The sequence below is a fragment of the Acanthochromis polyacanthus genome, chromosome 18 (genome assembly GCF_021347895.1).
Source record: "Acanthochromis polyacanthus isolate Apoly-LR-REF ecotype Palm Island chromosome 18, KAUST_Apoly_ChrSc, whole genome shotgun sequence".
Classification (NCBI taxonomy): domain Eukaryota; kingdom Metazoa; phylum Chordata; class Actinopteri; family Pomacentridae; genus Acanthochromis; species Acanthochromis polyacanthus.
In genome coordinates, this window is record NC_067130.1 from 30101462 (window position 1) to 30121757 (window position 20296).

Sequence of the window (20296 nt, forward strand, 5' to 3'; positions counted from 1 at the left end):
AGGCTCAGCTCTGCTCTCTGTGACTCACTAATGGACAGTCTCCAAACTCCACCCGGTCATGTTTACGTGCTCCCAACGCTGCGTATCCCACAGCCCTGTTTCATTCCACAGACAAGCAGTTAATAGTACGTCTTCTTTAATGAGCATGGCATTGAATTCCTGCAGAAAATAAAACTCAGTGAATACTCAGACAGCTTATGGAGGTGTTCCCTCCTTCGCCACTACGCGGCGCACTGAGTCACAACACAGTACACTACATCACTGAGAGGAGGTTTTTAGTGCTGCTGTATAGATTTGTGGCCGCTAAAAATGAAAATAAGGGAATAAAAACAGCAGAGACACTAAAATGTGGCAATTCTGGAGTTGTTTTGGATAGAATGGAATCATTATTTCCATCCAAACAAGTGAAAACTCTCCCAGGAGAGATACTTTTACAGGGAAATAAAAAAAAAAAAAACATCTCTTGAAACCAGGTGCAGCCTGTTTGGAGGCAGAACAGAAAACCAGAAGAGGACTTGAATTAATGGCAACATCAATCTGCCAGTAACGTGCATGTTCCACCGAAATCACTTAAAAGTTTGTCTGATCTCAATCAAACTTTACGCACAACTTGGACACACTTGGATCATCAACACGGTTTAACCGGTGAGAGCTGCTCGTTGCGCAGCGTGTTGGAGGACTGATGTGAGATGTCTGGGAAGCTCGGATGCCCCCCCAGGAGGAGGGGATGTTGTTTTTGTAAGCGAAACGCCCGTCATTCAAAATCCGGGCCAATGAGGCTGCGCGCAACCGTGAAACTGTACGCTGCAAGAAATATCCGCAATAACAAACAACGCGGAGGCACTAAAAAAAGCCCACATGGGTAAGTTGATGGAGACTGTGCGCTCATTCAGAGAACAAATCTACCTGGATTTTTGAGATGTATTTGTATTCTTTCGGCTTTGAGTTGCATTTTCCCTCCAGAGAATGAAAACAGAAGATTAAAGAGTCTGGGACGAAAACGCCTCAAGTGTCAAGACGCACATTTTTTCCAGTGTGGCCCGGCTTGGCACAGTGGGAGGGAGGAGGAAGGGGGAGAGAGAGGGAGGTAGAGAGAGAGGGGGGAGGTGGCGGAGGAGGAGGAGGGGGGTTGGTCCGGGAGAGCATGGCAGCAGGAGCCACTGCGCGGCTGACTTGGTTTGCTTCCCCCAGATCCACAGCACCGCGTTTCGTGCGCTCTCGGTTACGTGGCGGAGCCGCTCGTCAGGAGGACGTTTGACCCGCAGAACTGGTGCGTTTTACGCGCGGCGGAGAGGCTCGTTTCACTGCTGCTGTTGTTCAGGAGAAGCTCGGGCTGCTGCCGGGAGCTGAAGGTTTCTTTTTGCTGATCGGAACAGGAGGAGAGAGAACCCGGAGCGGAGAGAGAGAGAGACAACACCAGGACTGCGTTTCTGTGTTTTATTTTTAAAATTCTGCACTGAGGAACATTTCTTCTCTGTTTTATTTTCCTCTGCGCACCACAGTGTTGCCTCCTGTTTGGGGAAATTTAAATGCGAGTTGGAGAAAGTGTGGAGAAACTAACCCGGAGGAGGACTGACCGCCGTGTTGTGTCTTTACGAGAAGAGTTTCAAGCAGAAGAAATGATCTGACTGTTTAACTCACTATTAAAAAGAAGAGAAAGAGAAGCTTTAATCGAGCTCAACGCAGAGGAAGAAGCTTCATCTGTGAGGGGGAATTTAAAAAAAGAAAAGTGGACTGTTATCCCAGAACGTTTAAACCTGAACCAGGAGAATCGATTTTCGCTTCCAGAGCAAATATGCCGCAGGTGGAAATGATCCTCTTCCTCCTCCTCATCTTTGGGATGTGTGTGTACGGCCAGGACCCGGCTTCCAAGGTGGTGTCCGACCGATACGCCGTCTTCTGGAACCGGACCAACCCCAAGTAAGTAACCGGCTCTCCTGCACCGGCGCTCAGAGGCTCCCCGTGGCCGGTGGGAGCTGCTCTCTGAGCGGCTGGATGGAGGCGTGCTGTAGCTGCTGCGCTCTTTGCTGCGTTTTATGGCTTTACAAGTGCGTAAAAAATCAAGTTGATCCACTTCAGGAAGCAGCAAGATTATCAGAGCGTTTCAGGCTTTAAAATCAGGTTTCAAAGCAAACCTGTCATTACTTTAATTACCAACGTTTCCTTTAAATCTCCACCATCATTAAAGCTTCTCCCGGTTGACAGACGGAGCGCTTTGCCACCAGGGTTCACTCATAGATTTGTTGCGTTCTCTGGTGGAGTGTTTCCGTTTGATTGTGCTCCATATCTGAGTCATCTTTGTAATCAACTCTGCACATTCAGCAGCATAAATCTCCCCCCCTGACATGGCAACAACAGGGGCAGGAAGGGGGGCTTCACTCCGCTATTACGCACCGTTACGCTCAGCTCAATGTTTGCTCCACATTCAGGGTGAAAATCAAGTGTTGCTGTTTGGAGGTGTCTGAGGTGCAGGAAGTGATCGGAAGCAGCGGTGAGGCGCTTCTAGTCATTGGTTAGAAATGACAGAAGAGTTTTTCAGCGTAAACATGTGAGAGTTTGTGTCATTTTAGAGTTGATTTGGTTCATTTTTTTACCTCCAAAGTGGTGATAAAGTGCCATTTTTGTTGTGTTTGGTTACTTTTGGTGGCTTCCTGGTGGTAAACATGACATGGAAGTTGTATATAAGAGCAGAGATGCATGTAATTTGGACACTTAGGTGACATTTCTCCTCCTGGCTTGTGTTGGGGCACCTCCCTTGGTGACTCAGTGCCTCAGTTGTTTCTTTGCACCTGAGCAGGTAGCAACATAATGAGTGTTTGTGTGTCACTTTTGTTTCAGTTGGACAGAAAGACTTTCTCCCGCATTAGCAGGCCAGCAGTTTAGGCATGAGTCAAAACCATAATTTCATATCAGTGACGAGAAACTGGTTTGTTGGGCTTTGACAGTCAAAACACACACCAGGCAGGCTGAAGTGTGTCTTTGTTTTAGTGACCCTGAGGCAAAGTCTGATGACAGGATCTCGGTGGTGCAAATGCAAATGTTGTCGTTTTGGCATCTGATGGAGTTTGCTAAAGCTCTGATAACAGAATTCTGCTCCTTCTCTCTCTCTCTGTCTCTCTCTCTCTCTCTCTCTCTCTCTCTCTCTCTCTCTCTCTCTCTCTCTCTCTCTCTTCTTGGCCTAAGAGCAGTTTCCCAAGTCTGGTTTCTTGGTTGCCATGCTTCCAAGTGCCCCCCCCTTGCCTGCTCCTGTCTTGCCCCACGCTGGGGCAGACAATAAGGGGGTACACTGGGGTATTTCAGCAGCGGCCAAGGCTCAGCGTGGCGCTGGGTCTTGTGAGAGATCCACACATGCTGAGGTCACACACTCGCTAGAAACCAGGCAAGTCGTGGGTTAAGCAGCACAGAGGGGACCGTTGTCAGGGTCAAAACCGGGGCAGTACCGCCGGCCATGGGGCCCGGTGACGGCCCGGCACGGCACCCTGCCTGGGCTTTGTCTGGCCAGAAAGGAGGCTAAATAAATGAGTAACTCTAAATGACTGTCTCCTTTTCTCATTCATGACTTTAATCTAAACCTGACCCGGGCTGTATAATGTAACAGAGGACCATGCGGCCCCCGGGGGCCTCCTGACCCGCGGCAGAACCTAACAGTATTCTGTCCAAGCTCGCGGGCCCTGGTTCCCTGCTGTTTAATGTAACCACGCTCAGTATTGGAGCCCTGAGAACCTGCTGTGGTACAGTCCCAACTTCCAGATGAGCTCTCTTACCCCCTCTCTCTTACCTCCCCCACTGCATATTTGACCAAAGTGGGGGGAAAGCGGCATCCAGAGCAGCGGTCCATACTCAGCCATTCATGAAATCCCCTACAGGAGCTCTGGAATTGAAATGGGAAGTGAGTCGTGAAAAAAAAATGGAAATGCGCTGACCTTTTCACGTATTGTTTCGGAGGAGTCCTCTCTTTTGTAATTTTAGATAAACGTATCTGCGGCGCTGCTTTCATCTCGGGGGGGGGGGGGGGGGGGGGACATCTTCCTGCTGATGCCTGATGCTGATGAGGCTCAGATGAGCGGGACTGGAGGAGGGATTTACAGCCCCGAGGACGCAGCAGCCTCGCCTGGAGTTTTGAAAAAGCCTCCATGGTGACAGCGAGTTTCTGCGCTGCTATAAGCTACTTAATGAAATTAGAGGAAACTCCAGTGTCAGGGAGGCTTGTTAGAAGGAAACTGCTTAGAGACGATTGATCTAATGACTCTTGGTTGCGTTTTGATGCCAAATTCCCCCCCAAAAAACAAAACAAGACTTCAGAGATAATTGTGCTGCTTTGGTATTTATCAGTCAGCTATAATTTGCTCGGTGTGGAGGCTGCAGGAAAATCAAACGCATTGAGTACTCAGAAACAGTCCATTAGTCTGGAGCTGGTGTGTGTCTGTGAGCTGTGCACTTGGCTGGTTTGGAAAGAATCTTCCTAATTTGGATGTAAACCTTTAAAAAAGCAGGAGTTTTTTTTAAAGAACACACAGCAGCGGTGTCTGGAATCTGCCAGGACCTGCTTCCACTTTACAAATGGCTCCGATGCTCCTACAAATGGGTTTATTAAGGTTAAAAATCATTTGTTAATATTTCTAGAATGGTGGAAAGCCATCCGTCTGCAGGAGCTTTTTGTGTTGCCAGATTGTGTTGCCAAAGTAGATCCCTCAAAGAGACACTTTTCAACCTCCTACCTCCAGAAAAAAAAAAGAAAAAAGGGGAGCAGCAGCAGAACATTTGGCACGTTTGACCTATTTTTTCTGAACATATTATTCACATTTACACCTGAAGACTTCATGGAACATGTTAGCAGACGAGCCTAGCATTTAAAACCGCAGAAATTAGAACTTATAAGAAAGTGAGAAGAGCAAGAAACCGGCAAAAAATATGGGAATTTGAGCAAAACAATGTGTTGTAGGTGTGGTTTTATGACGGATAAGTTGAGAAATAATCCAGAATATGCTTTGTAGATCAGAACCTGTTAATTGAATGCTTATGTCTAGTTGATTAGCTATGAGTTTGCATTAGTTGTGACTTCTAAATCTCTATTTTTCAAATGTCTAATACACATATGGATGCAATCTTGATTAATAACCTAAAAACACATCTTCTAATGCCATCACACAGGATGTTCTAGGTAGGAAGGTACTTTATTGATTGGAAATTCAAGAAAAACAGCATGTTAAACATACAGAACATACAGAAATTAAAGATAAGAGCAGATGATATAGAGAAATAAATATATAAAGGACAGAGTGTGTATGCAAAAGCTAAAAAACTGTGTTGGTGGTGTGCAAGTAGGTGGAAAAATGTAAATCTAATAAGAACTGTACAGATAACCAGAGATGTCCATCTTCTGTACATGTTCTGTTAGATTAGAGCATGAAAAGTTCACCTACTGCGCTCTGTAAACTACATCAACAGTGTCAGAGTTCCAGTTTAGTGGGAAAGTGGCACCGAGATCAAACCAAAGGCCAGAAACCGAAAACCTGGAAAACTTCAACTGCGGCGTTTTGGCGGTGGAAAAGCTCATGTAAGAAAAATGAGCCGCAGATGTTCGCTGTCAGCTCGGCCGGCTGCGTCGGTAACCGAATGACGGAATAAAGTGGAAGAGTCGGGTATTTACTGCGGCTCTGACAAGGCGCTATTAGCCGAATTCCCTGCTCACCGGCTATTTAGCTGCTTCATTAAAGCCCACCCGGGCCCATCTGGTCGGCACGCAGCCGCTGCCTCGGCCCAGGGTGTTTATTTGTTGCTGATAGGTGGGATCAGCGCAGAATCAGGGCCCAGTTCCGTCCCTAATCTCCCGAGCTGTTTGTGTCTCGGACGCCATGGAAACTGATACCCCTCGTCATCAAAGCAGCTCATTGGGTGGGACTAACGAGCTGACAGCTGGGGAGAGAAGGGATTCCAGCTTTCAGGGAGAGCGCTGTCACCCCAGGGGTTTCCTCTAATCCCTGATAATGCCCGTCCAAAGCTCTGCGTGGCAGATGCAACATATTTCTCCCGAAGACAATCAAAGAATCCTTTTAGTGGCCTATTTTCATGTTTGGTACACTTAACAGACTTATGTGATCATCCAGATTGTCTCTTCAGGACGTACTGGGGTTGCTTTGTGTGGCGGTAATAAGTCAGAAAACATGATAGTAGGCGGAAAAAGGAAGTCATAGAAGCAGAGTCTTTTCTGGATCAGTGTAATGTACACAACACACTGATGTATTAAAGAAGATGCAGCCAAAAGAGAACGACAATGCTCTGGAAAATGCTGAAAAATGCTACCAAACAGTTTTTTTTAATAAAGAAATATATACTTTTTGACTCAGCAGCAGTTGTACTCTCTTAACAGACTTATCTGATCATCCGGATTGTCTCTTCAGGACGTACTTGGGTTGTTTTGTGTGACGGAATAAATCGGAAAACTGGATTGCAGATGGTAGCGATATACCCAGAATCCTTTCTAGAGCAGTGTAATATACACAACAGACTAATATGTTAAAAGAATAAGTGCTGAAAAATGTTGAAAATGCTCTAAAAAGCAAAGAAAAATGCTGAAAATCCTCTAGAAAATGCTGAAAGTGCTGAAAAAATGCAGACAGATATGGAGAACAAGTTGAGCTAAAGCTTCTCTTCATGCAAATTTCTTAAGAAATATTCCTTTGTATGACTCAGCAGGAGTCGTACTCACTTCAAAGACTCATCAGATGATCCAGATTGTCTTTTCAGAACATACTCGGATGTTTTTCATAGAGGTAAAATGCTAGAAGACTCAAAAGTAGGTGGAAAAAGGAAGTCATAGAAGCAGAACCATTTTCTAGATCAATGCAATACTGCAAAACATGAGTATCTTTAAAGAAGATGCAGCAGAAAGAGTTGAATTTAATGCTGAATATAGAAAAATTTGACAAATATTGAGAAAAAGTGGAACTGAAGCTTCTCTACAAGCAGATTTCTTAAAGAAACCGACCTTTTCTTCTGACTTAACAGCAGTAGAAGTCACTTGAAACACTTATCTGATGATCAGATTGTCTCTTCAGGATGTACTTGGTTTGCTTTGTGTGGAGGAAATAAGTCAGAAAACATGATAGTAGGCGGAAAAAGGAAGTCATAGCAGCAGAATCTTTTCTAGATCAGTATAATATACACTGTAGACTGACATTAAAAGAAGATGCAGCAAAAAAAAAGAGAAAACACTCTGGAAAATGTTGAAAATCACTGACAGACATTGAAAAAAAGTTGAAAGAATGCTTCTCTACGAGCAGATTTTTCTCCTGCACCAGCAATAAACTGTTTTATGACTTAACAGCAGCAGTAGTCACCTAACAGACTTATCTCATGATCTATATTGTCTTTTCAGGACATGCTTGGTTGGTTTTTGTGGAGGTAATCTGTCCGGAATAAGGCAGACGTAGCAACAGAATGTTTCTACATCAATACAATACAACAATGCACTAGAAGATGCAGCAAAAAGAGAATAAAAATCATAAAAAACTGACAGATATTGAGAAAAAAATAGAGAAATGCTTCTCTACAAGCAGATTTTTTTGAGGAAACTGACCTTTTAATGACTTAACGGCGGTAGAACTCACTTAAAAGACTGATGTGATGATCAGATTGTCTCTTCAGGATGTACTTGGTTGTTTTTTGTGGAGGTAATACCTCAGAAAACTCCTTACAATTCTCAAAATCTTGAAAGTAGTCAGAATAAGGCAGTTATAGAATCAGAATCCTTTCTAGATCAGTACAAAAATGCATTGGTTCGACAGTATTTTTAAAGGAGTTGAAGCAGAAAAGGTGAAATTTAATGCAGAAATCTGGACAAAATTGCAAAAAAATTCACAAATATTGAGAAAAAGTTGAGAAAATGCTTCTCTACAAGCAGTTTTTAGAAGAAACATCTTTTTTCTGACTCAACAGCAGTAGAACTCACTTGAAACACTTATCTGATGATCAGATTGTCTAAAACTGCTTGGGGTACTCAAAGTCTTGAAGGTAGTCAGAATAAGGTTGACATAGAACCTGAATCTTTACTAGATCAATGCAAAAATGTGTTTCTTAACTGGTGTTTTAAAAGAAGCTGCAGCGGAAAGAGTGAAATTTAAAGCTTCAGTCTACCAAAAAGCAGATTTCTTTTAAAGAAATGCTCCTTTTTATGACCCAACAGCAGCAGAAGTCATCTGTAGACTTATCAGATGATCAGATTGTCTTCCTTCAGGAGCTCCTCGCTAGTTTTACCTCAGAAAGCTCCTCTGTCTTACTTCTTCTCACAGCAGAGTGACCTCCGCTATTTGCTTTTTCTTCCACTGCTCTCCTTTTAATCTCCACTTAAAGAAACAATGCTCCATTTTCCCCTCGGTGGTGAGCTGATGTTGTGATAGTTTCCCAGCGGCATTGTGAGTTGCCCCATTTGCATTGTTCCCAGTGTTTACCCTCAGCTTTCCCCTCTCAGCCTTTTCCCGGCTCCCCGCCGCTCGGTTCCGCTTGGATTAAAAACGGACACAAAAAGCCAAAACCACGTCCAAATATTGACTGGGGTCTCAGGACCGCGGCCCTCTCCCAGCGCCGCCGCCGAGCGCCTCAAAGGCCGCCATTGTTCGGCCCGGACCCAGCGGCCCATAGCCGGCCAGGGCTGCACATGCTCCCGTCCAGGCCTGGCAGACCCAGGGCGGGGTCCAGCACCGGCGTTTCCACCCTGAGGAAGTGTCAATCTCAGGAGGCATCAAAGGCAGCAGAGTGAATGTGATTTCCTGCTGCGGGGGCTTCAGAAACCACCAATAAAGCGAGCAGCAGAGCTCGCCTTCCGTTTTATCAGCATTAAGGCTCCTCAGCATCAGATTGAGTTTCTCACATCGGGTCCATTTCCTGCTTTAATCGCCTGGACCTGCAGGACGCTACAAGAAGCTGCAGAGAGAGGGAAAGTTAGTGTTTGAACCTGGAAACATTTGCATACAACCTGACAGTTGGTTGTTTTTTCATGGAGGTTATAAGTTGAAAAACTCCAAAGCAGTCGAACCGGGCGGTCGTAGAAGCAGAATCCTTTTTGGATTTACACAATCCTCTAGAAGAGTGAAGTTTAACGCTTGAACCCAGAAAAGCCTGACAGTTACTGAAAACAAGTGGAAATAAAGCTTCTCTACGAGTAGATTTCTTTAAAAATTCAACATTTTTATGACTTAGCAGCAGTCACTGAAAACACTGATCAGATGATCACATTGTCTCTTCAAGACCTAACTAGTAGATTTTTGTGGATTTGATATGTCAGAAAACTTGAAAGTAGACAGGATAAGGCAGTGGCAGAATCTTTTCTAGATCAGTATAATCTCCACAATAGACTGATGTTTTAACAGAAGATGCAGCCAAAAGAAGAATTCTGAGATTTTTTTTTTATTCTAATGCAGCTTCCTTCCTTTTAACTGTATAAGTTGCCTATTTTTCCTGTATTTTCCTAGCCTAGCCATGCTAGACCCAGGTCTGAAGACACAAGGGTCTAGGAACTCTCGACAGGGAGGGAGGCGGGCTAAAAGGTTGTCTTTCAAATCACTCTGCAGCAATTGGGTAGGTATACAACCAATCAGCGCAATGAATAGGCTGACGTAGTTCCTGGAGTGCCGGAAATCAGAGGATACGGTAGTTCGGTGAAGCCTTATTTATACAGTCAATGGGTGAAGCTCAAGTATATTACAGACATGTTAACAGAAAGACTATTCAGAGTCGGTGCTAATGGAGCTCAACGACTGTTGTCATTTTTGTTGTCTAGCGCAGCTAGGCTAGTTGTTTCCATCATTTCATGAGATTTTTCTTGATACATTGCAGACTTTTGCCTTCTTTCTGCACAAAAGTGAACTTTTTCCTGCTTTTTCTGTCATCCTATGAGATTTTTCTTGATTCTAGTGCAGAATTCTGCATTTTTTCTACACAGCTTCCTTCCTTTTTACTGCATAAATTGCCTTTTGTCCTGTATTTTCCATCATCCTTTGAGATTTTTCTTGATATATTGCAGAGTTGTGCTGTTTCTACACTGTTGTTATTCAGAATATTCTAAAAATTGTTGATTGTTTTTGGAAAGGAGTTGAAATCATGAAAATGGGCAGTGAGATTCTGTTTGTAGGACAGATTTTTTTTGTGTGAATGTAATTCATCAGAAAAGTCGAAAGTAGGCAGGATAAGGAAGACACAGAACCTGAATCCTTTCCAGATCAGTGTAGAAACTGGTCTAGTAAAAGAACATACAGCAAAAAGAGAAAGAAAATGGTAACATTGCTCTAGAAGATGTTAAAAAATGCTGACAAATACTAACAACTTGTGAAAGAAGAGGAAAAAGTCCTTTTCCACAAGTAGATTTTTAAGAGAAATGCACGTTTTTATGACTCGACAGCAGTCATACTCACTTCAAACACTGATCTGAAGATCCAGATTGTCTTTTCAGGTCGTACCTGGTTGTTTTTTATTGATTTGTCACATCAGAAATCTTGAAAGTATTCAGGATGAGGCAGTCGTAGGACCAGATCAAAACACAAATGTGTTTTTAATGAGTATTTTTAAAGAACATGGAGCAGAAAAAGAGTTAGCTCATGAATCCAGAAAATGCTGCAGAATTGATCGATTTGGTTGAATTTAAGCTTGTCTTCGAGCAGCTTTTTGGAGAAATAGACCTTTTTATGACTCGGCAGCAGAATAAGAGCCGTTAAAGGAGCTGATTGACAGAAAGTAGCGACGAGAGCTCGTTAATAAGTGTGATGGTTTATTGGTTCAAGGCGCTTTTTCTCTCAGGTTCTGCCGCTGCGGGCGCAATAACCTGCAAATTGGTCCTTCTATTCGCTTTTTGCTGTTTTAATTTTTTTAAAGCGTTTTATTGTCAATTATTCAGCCCCGAAAGTCTTGTTTCCTCAGAATAGGAGCAGAAAAAGCTGCCAGCGCTGCAGGAACACCGCTAGCAGGTTCCAGGAGACGTCAGGAAGTTTCTAGAATCAGTGCAACACAGGAAAAATACAGAAAATTCAAATTAGAAGTGAAAAAATACAGCCTGTGCTCTAATATGTTTCATCTAGCGTCTCAGCATCCTGAAAGAAATGAGAATAAGTCAGATTGCATCATTTTAATCCATACAAATCCTTCTTCCCACAGAAAATGTAGCTGCCAGTGTAATTACTGCCGGTATGAGTCTTCTGTTTTCAAGAATTTTCTGGAATTGAGTGTCTGTTTCTATAAAAAGAAAACCAAAATCAGTTAAACTTCTACTTTAGAAGGAAAAAACACACTTTTTCAGTTTAAAAGGACTAAAAAGAGTTAATTTTCTTGAAGAATTTTCTAGAACCAAATGCAGATATCTTGAGGAAAAAAGACAGATTGAGGAAAATAATGCCCAATAAATAAGAAGGATATGATTTGAAATGAGAAAATTCAACATGGAGATGAAAAACCGCTCCAAATGCAACACAATAACTTTAGTTGTTTGATTTCTTCTCTTTTTTGTCATTGGTAGTATCTTGAAAGACACAAGGAGAAGAAATTGGAGCAAACTTGTCTTTAAAAAACTTATTTTTAAATAAATTTAAATCCTTCAGTTCTTCAGATTGCAACACAAGTCAACTTATGTCAAGAATTTTCTAGAATGGAGATTTTATGTCTTGAAAAATGATCCAAAAAGTGCAGAAATGAAGAGAAATCACACATATATATTATAAAAATAGACAAAAAATTGAATTAAATAAAAATAATGTAGCAAAAACTTAAACTATTTTAAAATGTTTCTAAAATTAAAGAAGACACGAGAAAAAGTAAGCACTGAAATATTTTTTAAAAATTTACTTGTAAAAATTTTCATTGAATAAAAGTGAAATTTCAGGAGGAATTTTCTAGAATGAAGTTTGTGTCTTGATGGATAAAACTAAAAATGTGAATTACTTCAAGTTACTAAATGAAAAGTAAAAAATTCTACTCGGGGAAAAAATGAAAAAAAATCTAAATTTAGATGCAGAGTTTGTTTCAAGAATTATCAGGAAACAGGATGTTTGTGTCTTAAAAGAAAATCCTTAAAAATGCTTCAGTCTAGAAAAAAAACATCTTAAAATCACACATCAGAATGAGTGTTTCTGCTGTTATTTACAAAAATTAGCTTGTTATGAAAAAATCCTGAAAAATACACAAAGAAGAAATCCTGACAAGTTTTCCTCTAGAAGAAAAAAAAATTTATGAAGAAATTAAAAATTCTGCAGTTCTTCAACACAAGTCAGCTTTTGTCTGGAATTTTCTAGAATTGAGTGTTTATGTCTTGAAAAATGAGCCGTTTGGAAATGAAGAAAAGTCACGCTTGTATTTGAAAAATAAATTCAGAAAAAATTCTAAACTAAAACAACAGTGCAAACCTTTTTAACATGTTTCCAGAATTTTCAACAAAAAGGAAAGAAGAAAAGGCAGCAGTGGAAGCCTTAAAAAACTGACTTGAGAACATTTTTCATTAAATTAAATTTTTTAAAGCTGCCGTTCTTCAAACCAACATAAGTCAACTTTTGTGAAGAATTTTCCAGAATCAAGAGTTTGTGTCTTCAAAAAAGACAGAAAACGGTCATTTGCTTCGTCAGTAAAATTAGTGAAGTTCTAATTTAGATGCAGAATTTGTTTCAAGAACTTTTATAAAACAGGATGTTTGTGTCTTAAAAGAAAAAATAATGAGGCAGAATGAAAAAATCCTGAGAAATATGCGTCAATCTCGACAAAATCTGCTTAAAATGACAAGTTAGTGTGGTCCTTTTAGCTATTATTTAAACCAATCAGCTTGTTTTGAAAAAAATATTCAAAAATCACAATCTTTAAGACCCTGATAAATAAATTAATAAGTTTGTTCAATAAATTTGATTTTTTACTCCTATTTTAAAAGAAAATGCAGCAGAATGAGTCAAATGTAATGCTTGAATCTAGAAAAGGCTCTAAAAAGCTGAACTTTCCACGCAGTTTTTCGTCTTGTTGAAGAACTAAACCTTTTATTTGAGCCGGCTGCAGACAAACACCATCAGATCCTCAGAGTTTGGTTTCTGTGCGTGTGATTGGACGTCGCTGCAGCGGTGGGCGGATCCTCATTCCTGATCTCACACCGTCGCACTCGGCTGCACAGAGCTTCACTTTTCTGCCGTTTTAATCTTGCCGGGGCTCTTTCTTTCCCTCCTCTTCTTCCTCTGGTGTTTAAATGTGAGTGGTGAAATGGCATCCCCCGTGTCTTTGTAGCACCGGTGAGGGTATTAGCAGAGAGGCTCTAAGGGGCTTAAGAGGTCAGCCTCCCCTTTGTGTGGAGACACAAAACACTTCCTGTGGGACCCTTCACCCTGCTCTGTTCTTCCCTCAGAAAGCCAAGCCCTGCCTGACCATTCACATTAATCAGCCTTAGCGCCTAATGACTGCAGTAAAGCTCCTAAAAAGTGCCTCCAAAAAGGTCCTAAAGAGCCACTAAGCTGCTAACAGACTGAGCCCGGCTGCTGCTGGGCATCGCCGACTATCAGCCACAGTAGCTTTATAGCCCCGTCCACGCTGAGAGGCCCTGAAACAGCAGCTCAGAGGGGCTTTTAAGGAGCCGAGTGTTGCTTTAAAGGGCTCATGCACGAGAATTCGCACTTAAAAATCACAGTTTTGGAAGATGATCGCATCCCAAGCTCCGTTTTCTGCAAAAATGTGAACTTTTTTCTGCATTTTCTATCATGCTGTGAGATTTTTCTTGACTCCAGTTCAGAGTTTTGCCGTTTTTCTGCACCGTTTCCACCAGAACACACTCAAAGCACCTGCTAGTTGCTTTAAAAGTTTCATGCCTGAGAATTCACACTGAAAAATCACAATTTTAGAAGAAAATTGCGCCCTGAATGTGGACTCTTTTCTGTTTCTATCATCCTGTAAGATTTTTTTTATTCCAATTCAGAGTTTTTCCTTTTTCATTTTCTGCACAAATGTAAACTTTTTGCACTGTTTTCTGTCAACCTTTGAGGTTTTTCTTTATTCTAGTTCAGAGTTTTGCCTTTTTCTATATAGTTTCCATTCATTTTCTGCATAGATCACCCTTTTTTCTGCGTTTTCTATCATCCTGTGAGTTTTTTTTCTTGCGGAGTTTTGTCTGGTCTACAGTGCCGTTTCCCACCAGAACTTACTTAAGGCACCTGCTACCTGCTTTAAAGGGTTCATGCATGAGAATTCACACTCAAAAATCACAGTTTTAGAAGAAAATCACATTCTAAAGCCCCATTTTCTGCACAAATGTGACTTTTCTTTCATTCTTTTTAATTTCTGTTGACTTCTGTTAGAAATTAATTTTGTATATCTTTTTTTTTTTTAGAAATTTAAAAGTCAGAAATTGAAATTAATTCTTGCAAAACACTTTCTGACCTCACGTCGACCTATTTCCTTCACTTTTTTCTGTATGTTCTGAGATTTTTCTTGGTTCTAGTGCAGCGTTTGGCCGTCTTTCTGCACAGTTTCCCAGAAAAACGTACTTAAAGCAGATGTTTGTATTGGACAGAAGTTGAAAATCATGTAAAATCTTTTTCCAATGTGCTTTTATGACTTGTAGTGCTAAATAACAGGGATGTTTTTGGAGAAAAGAAGTTGTTGAAGGTAGAACTGATTAAAAAAAACATGCAAACAGTGTAAGAAAAGTTCAAATATTTGCATCAGTTTAGTTCTGAATGCAGAAAACAGCCAGAAGAAGTTCTAATATCATGTTTCTGGGAATTCTTTTCAATTTCTGTTGACTTCTGTTAGAAATGAATATTATTTATTGTTGCCAGATTTATTTTTTTTCTCTTGTTTGCAGAAATTTGGATTTTAGGAGTCTTGCCAAACCCTTTCTGACCTTAACTCCTCCCACTTCCTTCACTTTTTCCTGCATTTTCTCTCATCCTGTGAGATTTTTCTTGGTTCTAGTGTGGAGTTTGGCCGTTTTTCTGCAGTTTCCCAGAAAAACATACTTAAAACAGATGATTTGTTTGGGAAAACAGTTGAAAATCATGTAAAATCTTTGCCCAGTGTGCTTTTATGACTTGCAGTGCTTAATAACAGCAAAAGTTTTCCAAGGTGAAACTGATTCATCAGACACTCATATTTGTTTTTTTTTTCAGGAGAATCTCTCAGTTTTATGGTCCCTAAATCTTTGTTTTAGTCTAAAAGTACCTAAAAAGTACACTGTCTGTTGCTTTGACTCGTTCTTCTGACTATAAAGGGCCTTTTCTGTCTCTTCTGGTTTAAGACAAATGATGCTAATGAGAAAATTGGCACATCAGAGGCTGCAGATCACACACAGTTACAGCTGAGATGTAAATTGGCTCCAAACGGACGTTTGATAAAAAGCAAATGTGATGGTTTTGACAGCGGGGGCCAAACCTTCGACTAAACGTTTCTGGAGCTTTATGTGGGTCAGCGGTTCTGGACGGAGGCCTGGAGCTCACAGTTCTGCTCAGAGCTCCTCATCAGGACGAGCTTTCCTCCTTTTAAAGTGGATCTTGGAAGAAACGAGGCGAAGTGTGAATGTTTTCCAGTCAGTAAAAACCAAAACAACTCCTGCTTTTTGGTCCTCAGGTTCAGATGTCTCGTCTAATCGCTCCAGTACGAGCTTTTATCTGATGATTTTTTATTTCAGGCTGCAGTGTAATCGTGTTGTTTTGTGACTTTGTGGGGCCTTTCTTTGGCCCGCTGAGGCTCAGAGTGTTTCCTCCTGTTGGATTTCTGCGAACTCGGCGCTCTGGGACCCATGAAATATTAAAAGCGCTGTTTGTGATCTCACGATACAGCGCTTGGACAAACCTTCACACGCAACCAGGAGGAATCCAGGTCAGGACCGCCATGACTTCACCGCGGGGTGGACATGACGCTCCAGGCTCAGATCCCCTCCTGGCCCACGCTGCTGCTGGACGGCCGTGATTAAACCGTTTTTTTTTTTTGATCGACTCTCGGGGTCGTTAATTGAAATCTCAGGCCTCCTGGATGTCTCTACTTTCTGACCTCTTGCCGCTCTTCGTCTTCTCTCTTCGCTGTGCGGCGGAGCGAGCAGCTCAGGCGGCCATTTTCCAAATTCGACTCCATTTTGTTGGAGGGAATAAAAAGTAGGTTAGGAACGGTGAGGACGTCACACGAGCAGGTTGTGATCTTTTCTAATCCGACAGTCGGCTACAGTAAGAAAAAGAAGAGAAAAAAACCTCCCCGTCGAGTCTTTTGTGTCTCTTATTGAGTCTTTAAAGTCAGATTTTACCCAGAAAACCTGCAAAAAGTGTGTGAGTGAGGCATGAATGAACGTAGAAGTCAGCTCATATCAGGTTCCTTTTTTATTTGGGGGAATTTTATACAAAATTCTTCTGACTTCTGTTCGAAATTAATATTTTTTGTTGTTGAAAAATGTATATTCTTTGCTTATTCTCAGAAAATTCAGATTTTAGTTGACAGTTATTGCAAGAAATTCTCACTCAGATGGAGGATTTCGTGTCACCAGACGTATTTATCTTAAAATTAGAAAGTGAGTTTCTTCTTTATTGACTTTATTTTTGCGTATTTCCAACATAAATTTACCTTTTTCTGTATTTTTTGCAACTTCTACTTCCTTACTTCTTACTTTTGGAGTCAGTTAAACTTACAATTTACAAAAAAAATGCATGAGCTTTATCTACATTTGCTCACTTAGACAGAAAACAGACTGTATGTGAGTAAAGCTGAGGAGAAGCACTGCTGAAAAAATACATAAATATTATCCTAGAAGAGCTCTGCTAGAAACAACAGCACATTCATTTGCTACTCGTCCATCCACCGCAAAACACTTTCTGGCCTTAAAACTGCTTCAAAAAGACCAGAAATAGATCCAGAATCACTTTTAGCTCAGTTATAAAGGCAGATGAGCTCAAAATTCATTTCTAATATTGTGTTTTTCTTCATGAACTTGCCTCTATTCTAGTTTTTGCTTTTGTTTTGATGTATTTTCATGCAGAAAATGAGGATTTTAGGAGCCAGTCAGTGAAATAATAATTTGTATGATCCAACATATTCATGTTCTTACTTTAGGAGCCTGTTAACCTTAGAATTGTAGAGATTTTAACTGAATTTTAAATAAATTCGCTGATGAAAGTCTGATTTTGGGCAAAAAAATTATAATATTGAAGAAAAACTCAACAAGAGACAAATGCACAAAGATTTCCTGCGACTGCAAAACACTTTCTGACCTTAAACTGGTCACAAACTGCTGAAATTAATTCAAAATAAAAGTCTGTTCAGTTCAGGATTTCAGTCGATCGTTGAAATAAAAACTATATTAGCAGACAGCTGTTCTTCAGACTTCTGAAGCCAGTTAAAAACATTTTCAGCTCAACTTTTCTCTAAATCTTAGTAAGACTCATGAAAAACTGAATCTGTGCAGAAAAAATAAGAATAAAACAAAAACTCAACATGGGTCAACTGCACTAAATTTGCCAGTAAGGCTGACAAAAATAAAATAAAAAACATCTGTACCATTGAAAAACTCCATAAGAGACAACAGGACAATGATTCTGCAAGACTGCAAATCCTGCAACTGCAGAACTCTTTGGTTTTTTTTTATATCATAACACTGGTCAAAAACATTTCAAATTAAGTTCAGTGCTCAGTTTAGGATCTCAGTTGATCATAGAAATAATAACTTATATGACCAGACACATTAATCTGCTTCGTTTTGGGGCCAATCAAAGTTAAAAATTTAAACAAATCTAACTAAACTTTATTTAAATCTGCTCACTGAGCCAGTAAGACTGAAGCCATGCATAAAAACAACAGAAGAAAACAAAAACTGCACAGAATTCTGCAAGATGTCCTGCTAATCCTGCGACTGCAAACCTCTTTTCTGTCTTCAAACAGGTCAAAAAACTTCACATTAAGTCAAAATCAAAAACATCTGTTCACTTTAGGACTTTATTTGGTCATAGAAGAACAATTTATTTGACCAGATGCATTAATCTGCTTACTTTTGGAGCCAGTTAAAGTCAGATTTTTTAACAAATCTAAGTAAACTTCTGCTCATTTAGCCAGTGAGACTGAATCTGTGCATACAAAACAACAGAATAAAAGAAAAACTGCACAGAATTCTGCAAGATTTCCTGCAAATGCTGCAGCTGCAAACCTCTTTTCTGTCTTCAAACTGGCCAAAACCACTTCAAATTACGTCCAAATCCAAGTCTTTTGTAGTTTACTGTCTTTGCAGATGTTTGAGGCATTAACATGACACCAAATCATCCACTTCTCAGACTTCCTAACGCTTTTGAAAACCTTCGATTTCGACCTAAAAATGAGGGAAAAGCTGCAGTAAAACAAGTTTGACAATCAGAGGAATGTTTGGCAGGAAAACTTTGCTCCTACAGTTGGCTTTTCTGACTCTACTGAGCAGATTTTTTCAGTCCGTTCTGATCCGGTGGAGCCTGTAGCTGGTTGTTGGTGTTGGTCGCTGCACCGACCGGCCGCTGCCCCGGTGCATGCTGGTACGCCGGCGCTCGCATGGCAGCAGCAGCAGCTCGGCGGGAAAGACGCTGTGCAGACGCCGCGAGCGAGCGCTGGCCACCGATGATCCCTTTTATGTCTTGGCTCCATCAGGGCCCTGAGTTATTCTAGTGCATAATTGATGGAGGAGTTAGAATAGCAGAAGTAATGCGATGAGAGGGTGCAGCCAGGCGGAGCGAGGGATCGCGTGCGTGGAGCTGCAAACATTGCAGGGGACGAGAGGAGGGCATCTGGTGTAACAGGTCCCAGCGCTGAGCCCACGCAGGAGATGTCACCGGCTCGGCCAATCGCAGCCCTCCTCCCGTGCCCCCCGCAGCCAATAAGGGGCCTCGGCTCCGGCAGAGTACTACGTTCCTCATGAATCACCACCAGAGATTCTCTCCTCTCTGCCTTTCCCTCCTTATTAACGCCGTTAAACCTCCAATCTGCTGAAGAGAATTAGCAGAGATTCAGTCCTCCTGTCTAAGTGAGCTAAGGTTTAGTTGGATTTGTTGAAAAATCTGACTTTAACTGGCTCCAGAAGTAGGTAGATTAGTCTAAATTATTATTCTGTGACCAACTAAAGTCTTAAACTGAACAGATTTTTTGATTTTGACTTATTTTCAAGTGTTTCTGACAAGTTTGAAGACAGAAAAGTGGTTTACAGTTGCAGGATTTGCAGGGAGTCTGACAGAGTTCTGTGCAGTTTTTGTTTTATTCTGTTGTTTTTTATGCACAGATTCAGTCTCACTGGCTCAGTGAGCAGATTTAAATAAAGTTTAGTTAGATATGTTAAAAAGATTTGACTTTAAGTGGCTTTAAAAGTAAGCAGTCATACGTCTGGTCATATAAATTATTATTCTGTGATCCACTAAACACCTAACCTGAACAGATTTTTTGATGTTTGACTTATTTTCAAGGGTTTCGGACAAGTTTACAGACAGAGAAGTGGTTTGTAGTCGCAGGATTAGCAGGAAATCTTGCAGAATTCTGTGCAGGTTTTGTTTTTATCGATTGTTTTTATGCACAGATTCAGTCTCACTGGCTAAATAAGCAGATTTAGGTAAAATGTTGTTAGATTTGTTGCAAATATTGGCTTTAACTGCCTCCAAAAGTAGGTTAATATGTCTGATCATATAAATTATTATTTCTATGATCAACTAAAATCCTAAACTGAACAGATTTTTTTTAAAATTTTGACTGAATTTGAAGTCTTTTTGACCACTTTTAAGATAGAAAAAAAATGTTTTGCAGGAAATCTTGAGGACTCATTGTCGTATCTTTTGGACTTTTTGTTTTTTCTGTTTTTAGAATTCTGCACAGGTTCAGCATTTCATTAATTCATTGTTTTTAAAATTCTGACTTTAACTGCCTCCTAAAGTAAGTCTGAAGCGCTAATCTCGTTCTGCTTTTGGCTCTCGGAGGCGTTTTCTCTGCATTCCTTGAGACCGGGTGGAAATCACACCTAGACGAGCCGCTACAAAGAGAAACTAACGGAACAAAAGGAACGAGGTCACAGATAACCTGCCTCGTCCGCCTTCAAAGGAAACTCTCTGGGAGGAAATAAAGACAAAGAAGAACAAAAAAGGGCAGGAGAAGACGTGAAGCTGCCTCGCCCAGAGTTTCAGTCTGATCGTAAAGTTCGAACACGACAAGGAAGACGTGATAATTTGAGGGTTGATAGCAAAAACGGAATCAGTTTATCTGGAAGCAAAGCAGAACCTTAGGCTGAAATAAAAGTTACTAATAACTCAAAATTTAAACATATTTAGGGTTTAATAGATGAAATAATTACATTTTTACTCTTCACACT

General features: G+C 40.9%; 1 protein-coding gene across 1 annotated transcript in view; it reads left to right on the top strand.

Annotated features, from left to right (window-relative positions):
* The first annotated feature begins 1110 nt into the window (after positions 1 to 1110).
* LOC110957198 (ephrin-A5b-like) overlaps positions 1111 to 20296 on the top strand; it is a 113936-nt gene continuing 94750 nt past the window's right edge. The window contains exon 1 of the mRNA XM_022203098.2: positions 1111 to 1920. Within this exon, the coding sequence (XP_022058790.2) occupies positions 1796 to 1920 (125 nt within the window). The 5' untranslated portion in view covers positions 1111 to 1795. The remainder of the gene's footprint in view (positions 1921 to 20296) is intronic.